Source organism: Panthera tigris, chromosome A3, assembly GCF_018350195.1.
Source record: "Panthera tigris isolate Pti1 chromosome A3, P.tigris_Pti1_mat1.1, whole genome shotgun sequence".
Lineage (NCBI taxonomy): Eukaryota > Metazoa > Chordata > Mammalia > Carnivora > Felidae > Panthera > Panthera tigris.
In genome coordinates, this window is record NC_056662.1 from 89,472,752 (window position 1) to 89,494,232 (window position 21,481).

At 42.9% G+C, this 21,481-nt stretch overlaps 1 protein-coding gene across 4 annotated transcripts in view; it reads left to right on the plus strand.

Annotated features, from left to right (window-relative positions):
• The first annotated feature begins 773 nt into the window (after positions 1–773).
• The window catches only part of LOC102959025 (STAM binding protein), a 54,234-nt gene continuing 33,526 nt past the window's right edge, over positions 774–21,481 (plus strand). For 2 of the 4 annotated variants that reach the window (XR_006215825.1, XM_015538062.2), the window contains exons 1-2: positions 12,531–12,602; positions 14,428–14,645. Coding sequence is in view for 3 of the 4 variants with exons in the window: in XM_015538062.2 (XP_015393548.1) it covers positions 14,443–14,645 (203 nt within the window). In the remaining variant the exon portion in view is untranslated. The other 2 variants (XM_042981748.1, XM_015538063.2) reach the window with 2 other exon arrangements.

The window sequence follows — 21,481 nt, forward strand, 5'->3', positions numbered from 1 at the left end:
AGAACCAAAAGTTGGATGGGAGAATAAGGGAAAGGGGATAAGAAGAAAAGAGGAAGGGCCACGAGGGCTGAAAGGGGAGAGATTTTCTAGGTTTATAAAAAGCAGGAGTGGGGGAAGTGGCAGAAGCAGGGTCTGAGGTTAGGGTTAAAAGAATAAATAGAATTGAAGATGACAGGAGATGAGTCAGTCTAGGCTGACCAGAATAAATGTAAAGCCTTTCGTGGAGGCTGGCCTTACATCTCATGTCCACCCTATAGTATTTTAGAAAACAAGAGATTCAAGACATACCTCCAAAATGTTTGGGTTGTCCTATCCATCTATGACTATAGCTGGGTAAGGTAAGTACAAATCATCCATCTACTGGATGGATGGCAAGAGCTCACATTTATCCTGGGGGCAGCTGATCACTGGAGCCTAGCCAAGCCAACTGCTGTAGCAGGAGGCCCGCCGAGAAGCAGGAGGCACGCCGAGAACAGGGCCTGGGATACAAATCACTGTTTATTAAACACCTACGCACCAGGCCGGTGAACGCACTACTTCAGTTAACCAACACAACGACATGCAACGCTAGTACAACTGTGCCACTTTACTAGTGAGATTCAGCAATGGGCTTAGGTCACACTGCGGGCAGAGGAACGAGGCTTCAATTGGAGGCTTATATATGCCTCCAAAGCCTTCAGTATTAGCAAGCGCCAGCAGATGGCCAACCCGGCTTTCAGATCAGAGCATCCGGAAGTCACATGGTGGTCGAGATCAAACTTCCGGAGGGACTTAAACGTTAACCAGGGGGGCCTGCCAGGTCGTCCTCCATCGACGCCGATGTGCGTGCCCCTTTCTCTAAAACTGACCAACTGAAGCGCAGGAGGAAAATCAGCTGGAGGGGTCCATTCCCACAAGGTAAGAGCGGTGGGCACATGAGGGAACTCAGTAGCGCTCCAACGGCTGTAGCACGCAGGTGCCAAAGGTCTAGAGGTGCTCCTTAGGACTTGGTGGGACAGCTAGAAAGAATTGGGGGGGTAGAGAGAGTGAGGGCGTGGAGGGGGTGGGGCAGGAAAGGGAATGGAGTGGGGGGAGGGGAGGGATGGGGACAACGGAAAATCACCACGGAAAAATTGGCAATTTGCTTATTTTTTTTTATGGTAATTTGCTTTTTAAAAATCATCTTGTATTGAGATATAATTAACATACCATACAATTCACCCTTTGAAACTATAAATTCAGTGTCATTAGGACATTTACAAGCATGTACAACCATCACCATTATCTAACCCATAACATTTTCATCACCCCAAAAAGAACCCCCCTGGACCATTAGCAGTCACTTCTCATTCTCTCCCCCCCTCCACTGGCAACTGGCAACCACTAATCTTTCTGTCTCTCTGAATTTGCCTTCCCTGGACATTTCATAGGTGTGAAATAGTACAATATGTGCCCTTTGACTTCTGTAATTAGCATTATGTTTTCAAAGTTCATCCATGTCCTAGTGTGTCTACTTCATTGATTTTATGACTATAATATTCTGTTGCACGACTCTGCAACATTTGTGTATCCACTCATCAGTTGGTGGAGATTTGGGTTGTTTCTGCTAGTATTTTACATTTATTGAGAGTTTCTTCACTCCGCTTCACAGATAATGACATAGGCTTGGAGAGTGTCAAAAGTTTGCCCAGGATTAAGAGCTAGCAATTGGGGGTGTTGGGGCTTGAACTCAGGCAGTCAGAATTCAGAGGTAATAAAGTCACATGACAGAACAAGGTACAAAAGGTATTCAATGGAAATACCCAGCTGCCCATTTCCCTGCCCCCTTAGAGACATCTACTTTTGCCACACTGTATGTGAATCCTTCTAGAGAAACCATTTGTCTCAACATGAATGTATCACAATGTATTGACTAATTTGCTCCACTGATTTAGAATGTCACTTTTAGAGCATACTAACTTCTTGTATGTATTTGTATTACTCTCTTCAGAGTTGTCCTGACTTTTTTGCCTACCTTTTATATTTGCCATTTCTCTGGAATTCTTTTTATCTTCTTTTTCATCTTTAAAAGTTTCCCACTTTTCTTATTTGTTTCTCTTAAGGCATTATCCATTATGTTCATTTACTCTTGTATTATTTTTAACTTAAGTCTTTATTTCTGATTTTTTCTTTTATTTTTAATTCTGTCCTGAGCTCTATCATCCCTCCTAATTCTGATTTATGTTGGTCTTTCATCTTTTTTTTTATTATGGTAAAATGTACACAACACAAAATTTACCATTTTTTAGTACACAATTTAGCCATTTTTAAGTACACAATTCAGTGGCATTAAGCACATCCATGATGAGGTGAAACCATCACCACCAACCACATTTAAAATAATTATGTCAAAAAATTGAACAGGACTCTAGAAAGATGGAACCAGCAGCATAGTTTTTGGATGTCCCCAGCCGTCTCATGGAAATAGATAAAACAAAAACCAAATACCATTTCCAGAGCTTTTTTATCACCCCAGACAGAAACTCTGGAGCTATTAGATAATAACTTCCCTCTCCTTCCCTCCCTCACTCCACATTCTTTCATCTTTTACGTTGTTCCTTCTAATATCTTTTAGCTTGTTGTGAATTTTTTTCAATGTTTATTTTTGAGACAGAGAAAGACAGCGTGAGTGGGGAAGGAGTAGAGAGAAACAGAGAGGGAGACACAATCTGAAGCAGGCTCCAGTCTCTGAGCTGTCAGCACAGAGCCCGGTGTGGGGCTCGAATCCGTGAACCGCAAGATCATGACCTGAACTGAAGTTGGACACTTAACTGACTGAGCCACCCAGGCACCCCATCTTTTAGCTTGTTTTGAAATAGCATGTTCCAATTTTGATCTGTTTTCTGGTCCTGTCTTTTTGGACTTGCTTTCATTTTCTGAAGGGATGCTATTCTCATTTTCTTATGCTACCTTTAGAGGCCGCTTTTAGACAACAGGCTTGAGTGATGGAATGTAGAAAGGGCCCACAGTGACCACCTGGCGAAATAGAGACAAAAGGGCCCACAGTGACCTCCAACCCCTGGGCTGAATACAGACTGGCCCATCAGGTGACCCACATCAAAATATCCATAGGCCCTAACTAACATGTGGGCTACTTACAACCAAGCACAGTTAGCAAAAAGGAAAAGTTCCATATGTCTCCATACCTCCTCACCTTCCCCTTTTAAATACAGCCCCCACACACTGTCTCCTTGCAGACAGTCTCTTTTGCTGTCCTGCCCACTGCTCCCTTGTGATGTGTTCAATACACTTCTATCGCCTTTGTTCTGCCTCAGGTGAATCCTTTCACCTCCAGTGCCACCGGCTTCCACCTGGTTGTTGTCCCACATGTGGAGACCCCCCACCATTCTATTGTGTAGGACTTGATCTCAATCTCATTTCTGTTATCCGCTTTTTAAGTGAAATCAGTATTAATGCACTTTGAAAAGGAGTTGTGGTTGCGGATCACTTTCCTAACTTCACAGAATTTGTTTTTTGTTTTTTGTTTTCTCCGAATGTAGCGTTCAAAAATGGATGGCTTCTTTCTGAGGTTTCCTGGCTCTGTTCCCTTCTCCAGACTTTTATCAAGACATTTCTCTTTGTGTCTGTTGTTGCTGTGAGAAGTTTCTCCTCTGGGTGGGTCACATCTGGAAGGGAGCTCGGGCTGCTCCATTTCAAGACAGAGGTGGGGCAGGGCAAGAGCACCCCCAGTCCTTTAGACCCCCTCTGGGGCTCCTTGTACTTCCTCACTTTGTGGGTGGACAGGACTGCACCACCAGGTCTCAGCTGCTGTTCTCAAATTGCGAGTGAGTACCTGCTGGCAGGTTGAAGTCTTCCTGCCCTCAAGGCCATCAGATGCTTCCTCCAGTCTGCGACTGCCTCTGGTGCAGACACCAGAAGCGGGCAAGTCTGTGCCTGTTGATGGTACTCTTCCCCATTGTTGTGTGTAGGTCTCAGCCTGTCAGTAACCAATGTGGTTGAATCAGTCCTCTGGTTCTTACTATAATTTCAAGATGTCCTTTAGCAGCAACCACCAGGAATGTTTGAAAAAATAGAGGTTTATTCCTTACACAGTACACCTGGGGCCACACAGTGAGGTCTCAGGTAGAGACAGAGTACTGGGACCAGGGGTTCAAATCAGGACCAGGATCAAGGGTGGGGGCCTGGGGTTTCAAGGGCTCAGTCCTTAGTGGTGAATTTAAAATAGGAGTGGATGGGCATGAAGCCTACTTAAAAAAGGGGTGCCTGGGTGGTTCAGTCAGTCAAGCGTCTGACTCTTGATCTCAGCTCAGGTTTTGATCTTAGGGCCATGAGTTCAAGCCCTGGGTTGGACTCCATGCTAAGTGTGTAGCCTCCTTAAACAAAACAGAAAACATGGGAGTGGGGATTTAAAACACAGGGAGAAAGAAAAGACAAGTGGTCCCAAAAGTCAGTTATTGAAATTGACTGAGATTTCTACGTCAAAGAAGCCTCAGTTGGGGGAAAGTGGCCTGGCTATTTATCCCATGTATGGCTAGCACTGTGTTTACTGGGGTAGCTGTCTTTGAAGTGGATGCCTCTTTGAAATGAACAGGCAATCAAAGCTTAGGTCAGGCATTAACAAAAAAGGAAAAAAGCAACTGTTAGGGCTTATGTTACACCCACCCTTTTGTTTTGGGGAGTTTCTAATTTCACGGTAAATGCTACCAGTGGGCCTTTGGTTTTGATCTATTTCCATGAAAGCCTTTGGGGAGATTCAAAAACTACGCTGCTGCCTCGTCTTTCTGAAATTCCACTCCATCATTTGGCATAACTATTTTTAATTTGGGGGTTCTGTAATTTTCAGCTCCTCAAAGGAGAGCCCAATTTGCCCTATCCTCTTTAGGATTCTGGCTCGGACAAGGCTTTCTAAGTCTCCTCTGTCTAACATGGAACCTCATGTCTGTATTTGCTCAGTCCACGTTTGGAATTAGAAGTCAAAACATGGGTGGAGGGACATTTGACCACCATGAGAGTAGAGTAAGCAGGTGGAGGGTCTGGCGGCAGGCCCTAGTTGGGAATGCACGTATTTTCCTTCCCTTTTTTCTTTCTTTTTGTATTACTTCTCTAAACATGTACAAAATGGAACCACCAGTCTGCACGCGTCCCCAGCAAAAATTCTGGTCCGTGCACTGCTTTCTTCATCTTCATTTCTGTTTCCAGAAAAAGTATAAAGAGACTTTGCGGTCTCTCTTTCCCTTCCAACTGCACATCCAGAACGTCAGCACACTCCATCTGTCTTACCTTCAAATTGTATCTAGAACTTGTCTACTTCCAACCGCTTTTCTCCATTGCCACTCAAGTCCAAGCCCCCATCATTCCCTGTCTGGATTATTGGCAGAGCCTCCTAATTCAGAGGCTCTCAAACTTTATATATTCACAGAGCCCTTGGTGTCTCACCTATAGGCTCAAAGAAATACTTAACAGTCCCATTTATTAAGTAGTTAGGTGCCAAAAAGGTAGTAAGGATTTATGCCTGTAGTAGGCTAGATAATGGCCACCCAAGCTGATCAGGTCATAATCTCTGAAACCTGTTAATATCACCACCTTATTTAGAAAAAAAGATCTTTGTGTATGTGAGTAGTTAAGGATCTTGAAGAACGCCTAGGGTTTAGCGGTTCCTGAGTTCAAGCCCCACATCGGGCTCTCTGCTGTCGGTGCGGAGCCCACTTCAGATCTTCTGTCTCCCTCTCTCTGCCTCTTCTCTGCCTCGCACATGCTCTCTCTCTTGCTCTCTCAAAAAGAAACATTTTTTAAAAAGGATCTTGACATGGAGAGGTTATCCCAACTTAGCAAGGTGAATCCTAAATGCAATCACATATGTGCATTTATATATATATGATCTCTATGCCCAATGTGGGGCTCAAATTCATGACTCTTGAGTTTAAGAGATGCATACTCCGCTGACTGAGTCAGCCAGGTGTCCTTCACGTGTGTCCTGAGAAGATTGAGGCAGAAGATTTGATACAGATAGCAGAGGAAAAAGCAAGGTGACCATGGATGCAAAGATTGGAGTGTGACAGCCAACAGTCACAAGAAGCTGCAACAGGCAAGGAATGAAATCTTCCCTAAGAGCCTCTGGAAGGAGTGTAGCCCTGCTTACACCTTAATTTTGTCCCAGTGACACTCGTTTCAGACTTCCGACCTCCAAAACTGTGAAAAAATTAATTTCTGCTTTACGAGGCACCGGGTTGTGGCAATTCATTAGAGCAGCCACAGGAAAAATGCTCCAGTAACACAGCACATTGTACAATAAGACGATGCTCCAACAACCGACTATTATTCTGAAAAATAATAGCTGTAGGAGAAAAGAAAGATATTCTAATTTCACTCTTAAATAAGCACATTTACTTGCTGATGGAGGGTGCGTGACTGTTGGGCACTGCACAACATCTCAAACCTCGGAGTTAAGTCGAACACTGCCAGCCTCATCTCCTGCTCCACATTGATTTTCAAAGAGTACTGGCTTTTTATTACAGGTACTGCCGAAAACCCAGCTTCAGAAAGATATGACAGCACTGAAAGGAAAATAGCATGACCTAATGTTGAAACTGTGAACCACCCATTAGCTGGAAGCTCACATGGTGTCTGACAGATGTCAAGTATTGCTGTGAACCCTTCAAAAATTTAGAAAATCCCGCTACACCCTGATGAATTTGCTGTGGCATCCTGGGGGCATCCCAGCATACCTTATGAACACAGTCCGTACTGGCTTCTCAGCTAGCACGCTTGCCTCTCTAAAATTTGTCAACACAGTCACCTTAATGATCCTTTCAAAACATAAGTCAGATCTTGTCTTCCTTCTGTGACAGCCCTCTCATGGCTTCCCATTTTTCTCAGAGTCAGACCCAATGTCCCCACAATGGCCTATAAGATCCAACCTACATCAGGGGTCAGCAAACATTTTCTATAAAGAGCCAGACAGTAATGTTTGTCTCTGTGGGCCAGATTGTCTCTGCCTCAGTACTCTGCGGTTGTAGCAGGAAAGCAGCCACAGAAAATATGTGAGCAAATGGGCATGGCTGTGTCCCAATAAAACTTCATTTACAAAGACGAGTCACAACATAGTTTTCTGACTCCTATCCTACAGGACCTACTGCTATGGCACCTTTTGCTCATCTCCACTCCACTCACTCCGAGGCCTCACTGTTCCTTATGTACACCAGCAAGCTCCTGGCCCAGGGCCTTTGCACTTGCTCTTTCTTCCCTGGAATGCTTTTCTTAACCTCCAAGTCTTCACTCAAAATTTTTCAATGAGGGTTTTCCTGACTACACCATTTGAATCGCAACTGCCTCCCTGTGCTTCTCTTTTCCTTCAGTCTGTTCCATTTTCTCCCATAGCGCGTAGAATCTTCTAACATACAATGTAATTTACTTGTTTGTTATGATCATTGTTTATAATCCATCACTCCCTCACCTATCACTAACGTGTAAGATCTTTGAGGGCATTGATTTCTGCTTTTTGTCTGCTTTATTCACTGATATATGTCCAAGGCCTTGAGCAATGTTTGGCACATAGTGAATACACAGTAGATATTAGTTGATTGACTGAATGGATACTTTTCAGAGTATAAACATAGGGGCATGCGATTTTTAATCTCCCATTCAAAGTTATAGTGCCGGTTATATGGCAGTATTTTTGCAAAGAAATGTATAAACCAAATACAAAATGATAAAATCCCTCAACCTAAAGTGTCCAATTCAAATAGCCCTATAATTTGTTATGTGATTTAGCCTTAGTTGAAATTTATAATCTTCAGATTGTCAATCTTAACCTAAAACAAAAGGCTTTGGGTTATTAGGAACCAAATTATATAACTCACAGTTAACTAACAAATACCAAAGGAATAAAATATGTCTAAAATTGATCCCTTATGTATAGATTTAAGCATTAATTATAACAATACACACACATTAAAAGCCTTTTCAAGCATGCATAAAACTCATTTTCCCAACTAGACGTTTTTCTTGGCAATGAAGATACCAGTCTTCAAACAAACCATAGGTGGCGCTCCAATCCTCAGATTCAGCTTGATGTTACCAATTTTACCACAGCTGTCTTCTCAAGGAACACCACTTCATCAGGTGATTCCAACTTCAGCTCAAAAGGAACACAATTCGCATGCATGTGCAACGTTGCGTATGTTGTAATGTGTAAGCTTTAAAGATCCCGGTACACTTGCTGCATTCCACCCCCCTTTTTTGGGAACACTTCTTTCTACATTCTACATCTTAAAAAAAAAAAAAAGTATTTACTTTTAAAATTCTGTTTGCCATTTTATATCCCCAATGGGTTCACAGCAAAAATTTTAGCTGTGAACAATTTGTCTTTAGTACACATTCCATTTCTGCTTTCAAATCACCCCCATTCCCTAGCAATGCTCAAGATAGGCTGCTTCAGTGTTTCAGTGCGTGGAGTTCACCTAGAATCCCCTTGAGAAACTTAATCTTTTAAAGATTTTTTTTTCTCTTCTGATGGCTTTGGGCTCTCATCCATGAGGGCCTTAAAACAACAGAAACTGAGTTTTTCTTGTTGTTATTGTAGACTCGTTGCCTGACATAAGATTCACGAACATGATACATGCTCAATAAATATTTGCTCAATTAATGAAGGTGTCTAGCCTTGGAGGTTTTCTGTTCCTAGTTCTTCTTTGATGTTTATTTTTGAGAGAGAGGGATAGACAGAACATGAGCAGGGGAGGGGCAGAGAGAGAGGGAGACACAGAATCTGAAGCAGGCGTCAGGCTCTGAGCTGTCAGCATAGAGCCCGATGCAGGGCTTGAAGCCACGAACTGCGAGATCATGACCCGAGCTGAAGTCAGACGCTCAACCGACTGAGCCACCCAGGCTCCCCTCTGCTCCTAGTCCTAACTGCCTTTTAGAGAAGACTTGGTCCCAAGAGCATAATGGCCACTGTTTTTCATTGTTAATTTCATTATAATTGGCCACCCATCCTTGTAATTAATTTTGGGGACAGTGAGACAACATTTATTTTAACAATATTTGAACATTCAGCAATCTTTCTTGAGTGTCTTCTGGGTCCCCAAGCTATTCTAGGTACTGGGATTACATGTGTGAACAAGTAAAAAAAAAAAAAAAAAGCTCCTATATTTCTGGAGATTATATTTTAGGGGGGAATTAAAGACAATAATCAATCCAGACCATAAAAGACCAAAGCAGACAGTGGTAAGGACTACAAAAAGAATTAAAACAAGAGTGAGTGGTAGAGGGTGATTGGGTGGCTACTTAGAGTGTGTGGTCAGAGAACATGACATGTAAATTGGTAAGTGAATGTTAAGATGGAGTCAGCCAAGTGAAAATCAGGGTAAGAGCAGTCCAGGAAGAGGAAACAGCTGTGCAATGGAACGGCAGATGTTCAGACAGTGTGGTGGAGAGCAGTAAGCAAGAGGGAGAGTAGAAGATGAAGTCTGAGAGACAGCAGGGACTAAGTCACTCTATAAACCAGGGTGAGGAGTTTGGATTTTTTTAAAGTAGGTGCCACCCAGCATGGACCCCAATGTGGGGCTCAAACTCACCACCTTGAGATCAAGACCTGACCTGAGATCAAGAGTCAGATGCTTAACTGACTGAGCCACCCGAGTTTGGATTTTTAATTCCAAGTGCCATGGGAAGTAATTGGAGGGTTTTTAACCCAGGAGCAACAGAACCTGATTTTTGTTATAAAAGCGCATTAGCTGCTGCTGTAAGATTGCACTGAAGTAGGTAAGAATGGATGGCATTCCTGTATTAGTGAGATTGCCCCTCTAGGTATGTGACTCACCACAGGGGTAACAAGGAGGCAAGTGATACGTGCCTAGAGTCTTCCTTGTTTTTATCTTTCCCAGAAAGCCCATCTGGACATTTTCTCTCTACCCTGAAGCTATATATTGAGGTAAGAATTTTGCCTTTTAGGAGACTTTTGCTGCTACCCAGGAATGAGCAGTTAGGAATAAACAAACAGGAAGGCAGGAGTCTGTGACACCGAACTTTGCACGAGGTCATATGGAGAATGTTATATTCAGGGAAAATGTACTGACTAGGTACATCTGGGCACCAGAAAGAACGACCACCTCACTTCCTAGTTTGGCCTTGGCCCTCCACGTGAGCTGCCGAAGCCTAATTGCTGACAGAATAGCTTGATGCTTAGCCTCCAATCTTTGGGGCAGGAGTCCTCCTCAGTTTTGCCAAGAACCAACGGAATTCTTGTAGCATTAATTTCCTGGATGCACATACAAAATCGTCCAGTTTGTAGCTTTTCCCGTTAATCAGGAATGTCATGAAGAATGTCAGATGTTCACCTTGGCCAGGGTTTACTTGCTGTTTCTGATACCTCTAAAGCCAAGAGTGCTGACCAGTTGCCCCAGAGGCCAAAAATTGGTCAATATTTACAGATTCCCTTCCTTGAATGAACCAGATCCTGCTTACTACATCCTCTCAGCCATTATCTTAAGAATTGCCATCACCTGGGTATATCTCCTTTCTAATATCAAGGACAACCTGTGTGTGGTGGTTGCTGTGTTTGTGATTATGCGCACCCCTCTCTTACGTGCTTCCCATTCATGGCTTCTTAAAGGCTTCTCATCATAGTCTTAACATATAGCATGTTTGTAAACTCTGTTAGCTTGTTACATTAAACATTACAAAGAAAAACCACCACTTGGAAACGGTGCTTAATGGCAGCAGCTGCCCCTGTTCCCCACCCCACCAGCTCTGCTTCTGCCTGTACTTGCACCATAACAATATCCACCTACTCGATTTGTTCACTGCTGTATCCCTAACAACCAGAACAGAAGCTGGCACATAGTAGATACTCAACAAATATTTACTGAGTGAGAAATTGAATGTGTTGGATTTTGTCCTGTGTTCGCTCCTGCCAAGAGTCCAACTGCACTGTATGCCTTCACTATGACCAGCACCCTCAGTGCCTCAATTTCTTTAGGCTCTACCCACTATGTTTACATTCTGAAAGGAAAGAGTCAGTAGAGAAAGAGTTTTGAAGACAGAATAGTGCCCTTTACAACTGTCTTCCCAGAGTTATCTTCAGAGGATCCAGGAAAATTGATAGTGGATCCTTGCACTGACATGCCTATTTAATGTTTATTATTTTTGAGAGAGAGAGAGAGAGAGAGAGAGACAGAGAGACAGAGAGCAAGCAGGGAAGGGGCAGAGAGAGAGGGAGACACAGAATCAGAAGCAGGCTCCAGGCTCTGTGCTGACAGCACAGATGCGGGGCTTGAACTCACAGACCATGAGATCATGACCTGAGCTGTAGTCAGCCGCCCAAGTGACTGAGCCACCCAGGTGCCCCTGACATGCATATTTATGCTTTAAGGGAGAAAGAATCTGGCAAGTGCTTTCAGCCCTAAGTCTGGAAAGCCAATGACCACATAGAATCACTTTGGGAAAATCCCAGACACAGATACACAACAGAGGGCCAGAGAAATTAGAGATCCGGACACTGACCTGGTAGAAGGGCTAATACCGGTGCAGGGGCTTTAAGCTAGACTTTGAAGGATAGGTCAGGTCATCACATTAACGAACTTACAGACAGGGTCCCCAAATTTGGTGGGTAAAGTATCCTCAGAGAGCACAAAGTTTCAGAGTGGTGATATAAAAAGTCTCCTGAGAGAAAATGAATAGCAGGCTTGAAGAACCTCTTGGGAAAGAGACTGTGCATATATTCATACATACACACATCTGTATACAGAATATGCCACTGTTTGGTGTAAATAACTGGTGTGAATAACTGCCTGTCCTGGCTGTAGGGGCAGGAACTGTGTCATACAGATCTTTGTGGCTCCATTGATTTGCACAGTGACCCTTGTAAACTAAACACTTGATTTCAATAAATTGTGTTCTAACATTAAAAAGTTAGCCTTGGGGTGACTGGGTGGCTCAGTTGGTTAAGCAACCGTCTTCCCTTCCAGTCATGGTCTCACCGTTAGTGGGTTCGAGCCCTGTGAGGGGCTGTGTACTGACAGCTCAGAGCCTGGAGCCTGCTTTGGAGTCTGTGTCTCCTGCTCTCTCTGCACCCCGCCCCCCCAAAATGAATAAACGTTAAAAAAAAAAAAAAAGTTGATCTTAAGGTTTTTTTCTAGGCAATAGAAGCCTGATACCTCACACTATCAATTTTGTGTAGGTAGTGACAAAAGCAAGCTGAAGTTTTAAGGAGTTTTTCTTTCATGGATTTAGAAACCCTGGTCAGTTTAGCCAGGTACTTGAATCAGTAATTCCCTCCTTGAATGTTGATTTGTGAATTTGTGTGAGTGTGGTATGGGGGCTATCTGGCAGGAAACTCGATCCCAAATCATTTTAATTCTAAAAACATAAGTTAGCTTGGCCATTGGTTCCTTTAATTACTTGGCTTTCTCTTTCTTCCTTGTTGCTTTTCCTTTACCAAGATGGCCGACGTGGAGCCCTCTTCTCATTGGTCGTATTTTCGCAGGTGGCGGCTCTAGCCCCGCCCACCAGCTTGCCGCCCTGGATCCGGTGTTCCTGAGAGTATAAAGAGTAGATCAGCGGGAGTGGGAGGGGCGGGCACCGGATGTGACGTTTCCGGAAGCTCCGGGTGTCGTCCGCGGGGACAGGTGGGGAAGGGTCCTGGGAATGGGGTGGGGTTGGGCCACTGAGCTTGTTCGGACTCTGAAAGGGAACGGCCGCCGTGAGTGTGGGGCCTGCAGCCTTCTCCCCCCGCGCCCTCTGCCCGGTCCGCCGCGCGCGAGGCCACTGATGGCTTCTGTCCCAGCCAGGCCCAGTGCATCCCCGCCTGCCGCGCTCAAAAGACCCGAAAACCTTGGATAATTTTGCCCTGGGTTGGCAGCTTGGGTTTGAGGGCCTTCAAGAAGGGGGCCTCAAGCAGGTGTCAGGAGGTCCCTCTTTACTGAATACACCACCTCTGCGCATTCCTGCTACTTCCCTAGATCTCGTCCTCTCTTCCCCCTTGTTTGCGGGTGCCGCATCTCCTCTTTGGAGTGTTGCTCAGCCCTGTAGTACTGCTGGCCTCGGGAGGGGGTTCCATCCGCCTAAAGATCCTCTTCTCAAAGCTACTGAGGCGCAACAAGCATCCTCTGCTTCAGTTGGTTTTAATGGGCTCTGGACTGAGTTTACTAATGAGGCAACCTAGGAAAGTTTTAGCAGCTTTCTGAGCCTCTAAAAAGGCTTTGGGGAGATGGAATGCCTCTGCATCCTTGGTCGTCCGCACAGCTTTTGGACTACTCGTAAGGGTGTCTAGATAGGAAGCTTGGGGGAAGTGTGACCTAGAGATAGAATTGGCCAAGAGAGACCTCTTGGGGAGGGACTGGAGTGGAAAACAGAAAAGCAGTGGCTAGACAAATGAAACAAATGTGTGGATTTCTGGACAGAATCCAGGACAGAATCCTGACTGGAGGAAAAAGATCTCTGTTGGGAAGGAGCAAATTTAAGATCGAAGACAAAATGGGGCCAGTAGACTTAGGGCCTTGAATTCTAGTATATACAGTTTGTATATACCAGAACGTGCTGGCTAGGGTGTGCTGTAATTCAATGTGTAACAAATACCCAGATTCTTTTTGAAAATGATGGTAGAGTGTTATCTGATTGGAAGTTGGAATCTGATTCTAACAGCAGAGTATCGAGAAAGATTGTAGAATTACTGCGGTTTGAAACACAGGAAGGGAAAACTCTTGGGGTTTTTGTTGATTTGTTTTTTGCATTCCCAGTTACCTTTGTGCCTGTTTGTTGTTTGAAGAATGCTTAGTCTTTGAAGATAGATTTGAGTAAATTGTTTTGTTTTGTTTAGATCTAAATTCCTTACCCTGATGTGATGAATGATGTTGTGGGTTGACTGGAATAGTGGTTTGGTGAGCAGAACTAGGATTGTGAGCGTTTGTTCCCAGACCAGTTCCCCTCACCTTGTATTCAGATGTGAAAAAGTACACCATAGAAAAATGTCAGTTACTCTCATTAAATACAAATGATCAAAGTTGAAATCAGTTAAAAATCTTCATGAAAGTTCATTGAGCATACAATGTCAGGTACTGGAGTAGATGGAAATGGGTAGCTGGTAGGAGAAATAATGCCAAAAATATAAGATACCATCCTTCCTTTTATGGCAGGGCCACCTAGTGGTAGAGAGAATGATTAACTTGAAGAGTAGAACCGAACACCCATTATAGTTTACTCCTTGTACCACGTAATTATGGCACAGGGATTGTAGGCTTTTGAGTCTGCCAGTACTTCTGTCATTGTGATGTGGGCTTCCTTGAGGGTCTCAGCTTTCCTGTAGGAAGGAGACTTTCTTTGATACAAGCCACAGCATATGGTATTTTTCTCTTAATTTCTTCATAAGGTAGAAGTTTGTGGGATAACCAGTTACTGTGTACTAGGCTGTGATGGGGACCATGGTGCTGATGCCACCTGTTTTTTCTGTCTCAGAACTTCTTGGTCCTGATGTCTGACCATGGAGACGTGAGCCTTCCGCCCGAAGACCGGGTGAGGGCTCTCTCCCAGATGGGTAGTGCAGTGGAGATAAATGAAGACATTCCACCCCGACGGTACTTCCGCTCTGGAGTCGAGATTATCCGAATGGCATCCATTTACTCTGAGGAAGGCAACATTGAACATGCCTTCATCCTCTATAACAAGTATATCACGTAAGACACCTCCAGGTTCCTTTTTCTTTTCCGGTGACTGATGCCTCACTCATTCTGCTCATGTGCTCATTTATTCTGCCCAGAATTGCTAAAAGTAGAGAACTTTACAACATCATTAGCATTAATCATTTTTGCAGGCAGCTCCTACATACCGACTGTCCTTGACATAAAGAGTCATGAGTACTGAAAGTGTTATTTTCATGACTCAGTGATTTCATGAGTAAGAGACCTAGCTTTTTTGGCCTGTGCCCACATAGCCCAGCTGTTAGACAAGGGAGATGATGGTTAAACTACACATGTTTTGTATTGATGAGTGCTTTTCCTGTCCTCTATTGAGGCAGCTAATCATAGCATTATTGCTGAGGGGTAGCAGAGCCAAAATTCCTCACCCCTACTTATTTTGTCACAAATTGAGTGATTCAAGAAAAAGGTTTTTCTTCTTAACCTTTATTATAGTCACGCAAATCATCAAATAAGTATTGACCGCCTACAGTTCATGTGACTCATCATAAGACCTTTCCCTTGAGGTACTTAGCTTCTTAGGGTAGGCAGCATAAATAGATGTCAGTATAATTAACAGGGGACAACTTCTAAATCCCCAGTGATAATGAAACGATGTCTAATTTAGGAAGGGAATACTGTTAAAGGATCTCATTTATAATCTCTTGTCTTGTTCTTTTATAATAATACCAAGGCCTTTAAAAAAATAATAACTATAATGTGTGTGTATGGCTCTTCATAGTTCCTAAGGTATTTCACCAGCATTATTCCATTTGATCTTCATAGCTGTGTGTGCATTGAAAGGACACATTGTCCTTCCATTCTACATGTGAGGAAACATACTCTGGGCTTAGTGATCTGCTTTGTTCCACACTTTAGAGTGACAGAACTCAGATTTCCTAACTCTTAATTCAGGATTCGGTCTACAACATAGGCCCTGTTTTTGTTTGTTTTTTTTTTTTGGTAATGTTCTGTGAGTTGAAGCTAGAGTTGAGACCATAGTGTTGAGCCACACTGACTACTTTTGGTTATTTTTAGGTATTTTTTGAAAAGGTAACATGTACATGTGGTGGAGAATTCAGAAGGCACAAAAGGATATATATATATTTAAAAATGAAGTCTCCCGATCACTTCTCTTTTCCCCAAAATTTCAGTGCCCCTCCCCAGAGATAGTCACCCTTACTAGTTTCTTATATGTCCTCCCAAAAGTAATCAATGTAATTCAATTGTATCATGTTAAGTTTTTGATCCCATACTACTCCGCAGCAGGGTTTGTCAACCTTGGTATTATTGACATCTGGGGTGGAATAGTTCTTTGTTGTGAGTACTGCCCTGTGCATTGTAGAGTGTTTAGTAGCATCCTTGGTCTCTGTCCACTAGATGCCAGTAGCACCCCTCCCCCTCACTGAATTGCGGCAGCAGAAATGCCTCCAGACATTACCTGATGGTCTCTAAGGGGCAAAATTGCCCTGGTTGAGAACCAGTACTCTAAAGAAAAGTAGCACAGAAGCAGACTTCCTGGGATTCGTACTGTGATTTTAGAGTCCCTTTAGTAGAAAAGGGACTGCTGTTGTCTATTTTAAGTTTAGAAGTAGTGCCTGTGTCCTCAGAGATCATGCAGTCCATCCATGCCATCGTGCCCTGTTGTGTGACCTTAGTGTTGATAAAGTTTCATAGAGTTATAATTGTATGTAATAATAATATATAATTATAATTATAAATTTTGCCTCTCTTTTGCTATTATGAGTTTTTTTATTCCTTGGCACAATGGGCACAAAATTTGTTTTCCCGAGAAATCTCCTTGACTACTGTCCCTTTCTTTTGCTGCTAGTAGAAATAATATTCCTGAATATTTCCAGTGATCTTGTGGAGAGTTCTTCCAGAATGAGGCCCCTGGGCACAATTCTTCAAAGAATCATAATTGAGAAAGTTAAGTAGAATCACAGAATCACTCTACCAAGTATTTTCTGAAGGACCTTCTGGATTCTGTTGCCCCTTGCCCTCAGGCCATATTCATTCAACAAATATATATTGCATACACCTGCTACCTGCTTGGCACTGCTCTAGGTCTTGGATATATAAGAAGTAAAATGGCCCCTGCCTTTACTGGTGTACCTTTCTAGTTATAGGAGAAGACAGTAAACAGGTAAGCAAATAAACATCTAGTCTCAAAGTAGGGCAAATGCTGTGAAAGGAACAAAGAGAGTGCTGTGACAGAGAATAACCAAGGGTGTCAAATAGGGTAAGGTCTGTCTGAGAAGGTAAGATTTAAACTGAAAGTTGAAGGATGCCATAGAGTTGGTCATTCCAAGAGCATACACCAGAGTGTTTAAAGCAGGTGTAACTGCATTCAGAAGCTCTTGGGTAGGAATTACCTTAGTGTGTTCTAAGGATTGAAAGAAGATCATCATGTTTGGAGGGTAGCAGTTGAGGGGGGAGAATAAGATGAGGCTGAGGGCAGGTGGAGCAGAAGCATGCAGACCACGGTAAGGAGTTTGTATTTTATCTTGACAGCGTTAGAAAGCCATTGCAAAGTTTTAAGTTTTAAGAGAGGTTATGACCTAATCTTACTTATATTCTGGATATATAAATTGGGGCTGCCATGTTGCAAATGCTGAAGGGTGTGTTAAGAGAAGGCAGGGAGATTAGTTAGGATACTCTTAATGGCAATTCAAGAGAGAGGCTGATGGCTTGGAGTGTGGCAGCATGGAAAGAAGCAGGTGGATTTGTATTCTGGAGGTAGAGTCTATGGGACTTACTGACAATTTGGGAGGGATGATGGTATCAAGGTTGATCTCAGGTTTCTGCCATGAGTAACTTAGGATGTGCTGGCCCATTCACTGAGATGGGGAGAACGGTGTAGAAAAGGGGTTGAGTAGAGAGGATATTCAAGAATTCAGGCCTGGTTTTTTTGACATGTTAAGGTGTTAAGTTTAGGAAGTTGGATGTACCAGTCTGAACTGAGGAGAGGTCTGGGTTGGAGATACAAACCTAGGAGTCCCCTGCATATAGACGCTTCTGAAGCCGTGAGAACCGCTGAGATCTTCTGGCATATAGGTCTTAATCTGGGGTCCAGGAACCCCACAGGGATTCAGAGGTAGAATTTGGACTCCATGAATTCGGTTGGGAAAAACTTTTCTTGTTTCCACTAACCTCTAACTGAAATTCAGCATTTCCTTCAATTTTGCACAGTAATAATAATATTCACAATGTCACCAATAGAAATCACTATTTTTATATCACATTACAATTGATGCTGATACCTCGAAATAGCATTTAACACTTGCCACTGCTTCTGAATTACAGTACTGTTATTGAAGCCACAGTGAGATCCTTTTAAAAATGTATTAATAATGTATTAATAAAGAAGCACATGTTACAATTTTTATATTTTGAAAACTGTATTTCAGTAGAATTGGCTTCTTTTGTAATCCTTTATGTTTTGTATTATATCTTTAAAAAATTATTCTGTGGGGTCCATGAGCTTCATCAGATGCCAGAAGGATTCCTGACACATTCAAAGATCAAGAAAGCTTAATAATAAGACTGTAGAATAGGGGCTCCTGGGTGGCTCAGTCGGTTGAGCATCTGACTTTGGCTTAGGTCATGATCTCACCACTTGTAGGTTCGAGCCCCGCGTCGGGCTCTGTGCTGACAGCTCAGAGCCTGGAGCTTGCTTTGGATTCTGTCTCTCTCTCTCTCTGCCCCTTCCTAGCTCATGTTCTGTCTCTCTCTATCTCAAAAATAAAAACATTAAAAAAATTTTTAATAAAAATAATTAAAAAAAAAAAAAGACTATAGAAGAGACCTGAGGTTGGTTGGGGAGGGAGGGCGGGCCAGCAGAAGAGACTCAAAGGGAGGTTTGAGAGGCAAGAGGAAATCCAGGAGAGAATGGTGCATTTGCAGGAGAGTGGCCAGGCTGTGTGAGAAAGGGTCAGATGGGATGGGTGAAGTTTTGGGTTTGGTGTCGTGATGTCATTGGTGATCTTGGTAAACAGTTTCACCAGAAGGACTAAGAAGACATTAGATTGGAGTGGGCCGAAGAGTCAGTGGACAATGAGAAAGTAGAGACCGTGAGTCCCGTCCAGAGGTGGGCAAATATTTTCGTAAAGGGCCAGATAGTAAATAGTTCTGGATTTGCAGGCCATTTGATCTCTGTCACAACCTCTGTCTTGTAGTGTGAAAACAACCATTAGATAACACATGCACGAATGGGTGTGGCTGTGTTCCAAGGAAACTTCATTTACAGACACAGATGGCAAACCAGATTTGACCTATTAGCTGTATTTTGCCAAGCCCAGGCATAGATAACTCTTTCGAGGAGTTTGGTAGGAAGAGTGAAGTGAAACAATGAGGAAGTAATTGAAGGGGGACAAGGAGTATGTGAATGTGTGGTGTGTATTTTAAGATGGGAGATTCTAGAGCATACTATTTGCTAATGGAAAGGAGCCTGTGAAGGAGAGGCTGATGGTACAGCACAAAAAAGAGAGTTTAACTGTCGCAGTAAACTCTTGAATAGGCAAGAGGGGGTAGGATTGAGAGTACTTAAATTGATATTGTTCTGTGACTTGGGGTTGCTTTGAGTGACATGAATATCCATGTTAATGGCAAGATCGATATGGGGAGTCTGTCCCTGTACATGGTGCCCACTTACAGGACCATTTAATATGATGAAGTAGGCCCTGGAGGAGAGCTCAGTGGGAAGATGGTGGCATGAAGCAGCTCATTTACTTAATTTGCTAGATTCGGAGTTTAATTTGGGACTTTGTTGGATTGGCTTGACCTGAAGCGAAACGTGTAGCTACCTTCATTTTTCTTGCAGGTATCTTCAAGACCCTAATTCTGATTCTGTGAACTGACAAGCTGTAGGAGTTGCAAAAAAGTTCTGGCTTAATATTCTCAGTCTGTTTTTCCACCGCATTTTACTTGGTTAGATTCTTGTCAGTAACAGTGGCTCACTTTGGCAATTATTACTACTGAGGAGGGAGGAGGGAAGGGAGCAGGCATCTACCTCACCACTCCTCTGCCTCCCCCACTATTGCAAGTCATTGTTCTAGACCTTTTGTGGGTACTTCAATTCCGGATTTTAAAAGGCATGTTTGTTCTTTTCCCTGGGCAGTTCAGGCATCTTAATGATCTGAAGCACATTTCCCCCCCAGAGTAGGCATGCTTTGCCTTTTGCAGACCCCAGTATAGCAGGATCTTCAGCATATTAAATCAGTACATATTTTCATGATGAGCACAGACAATAATCCAGGCGGTGAATTCTTTCACAGCTTTTTATGGTCATTGACTAGGCTACACAGAAGGGAGTTACAGAGGACTTAGGCACTTCTCGTCTGCTGTGTGAACCTCCTATAACACAGACCTGCTTTCTGAAAGTCGTCTGTCACCTGCATTGACAATGTTTTCCATTGGGATTGGGGCTTACAGACTGAAGAGGGTTTTCATCTGTGATCGTGCTCACTTTGCTCAGTAACTTCTAAGATAGGAAGAAATAAGAGGAGAGTCTTTTAGCCATCCACGTTACAGAATTTCTGCTTGGCTTTTTAAATTAGTTTTTTTCTCAAACTATCCAGCGAGGGAAATATTAAAGCAAAAAGAAGAGTCACATCCCCCAGAGGTGACCACTGTCCTTTCTTGTGTGTCCAGGAAAATGTATATGTCTGTGCAAGCACATAGGCTCACACGTTTATCCTTTTTTTCTTAAAGCTTGAATGAGATCATACAATATATTCTGTTCTACAGCTTGCTTTCTTAGCAGTCATATCTTTCCATACTAGGACATACTGATCCATCTCATTCTCTTCAGGGCTATTTCTTCTGCCTGGAACGGTCTTGTCCCAGGTCTCTTTATGGCCTCCTCCCTTCCAGTCCTTAATTAAATGCCATCTTCTTGGCGATGCCTTCCTTAGCTGCCCTAAAATCTTACTCCTTCTCCTGTCACTTCCTATTCCCCTTCCCTATTAATGAGTTTCTCCTGGCATTGATTATATATATATTGTTTTGTTTTATTGTCTGTTCCCCCCACTATAATGCACACCCTCTGCTGGGAGGGATTTATGACTGTTCATCGCCAAATCCCCAGCCTTTACAGTAATGCCTGATCCCATAGTAGATGCTCAGTAAATATCTGTCGAATGAATGAGTGAATGATTATGTTGTTTTTCACATTTGAGTGCAGCATAATTTATTAAATATTCCCCTATTGATGGGCATTTAAGTTTTCATTTAAGTTTTTCTCTACTTTTATGACCAGTGCTATATTGAATAGTCTTATATCTTTGTACTGTTGTGTACGATAAATTCCTAGAGGTGGAATTGTGAGTTTAAAGGATATACAAATTTTAAAATTTGAATAGTTGTCTCCCCTCCCCACCCCCAAGAAAATTACTGTCCTGTGATAATACAGCGTATTATCAAATTACAGCCCCGTTAAGGGTGTCTAAGGACACCCATTTCCCAACACCCTGTGTATACTGGTTATAATCAACCTTTAAGCCATTGCCAATCTGATATATGGAAATGGTACCTCATCTTAATTTGAATTTCTTTCATTATAAGTAAAGTTGAATACCATTTCATATACTTACCTTTTGTGTTTCCTTTTCTGCATATCTCTTTTTATCCCCATCGTCCTAATAGTTTGCTTTGCTTGTGTTTTTGCCAACACATCTTTGCTTTGGTACGTTTCCCTTTCTAGGCTGCAACCAGATCTAACCCAGAGAACAGTATACCTCTGGGCCACAGGTATTCTACACCTAGAACACTTCTAGCCCTGGTGTTCACATCTTTATCTGTTCTTCTTGCTCACAATTTTTGTTTATTTATTAGTG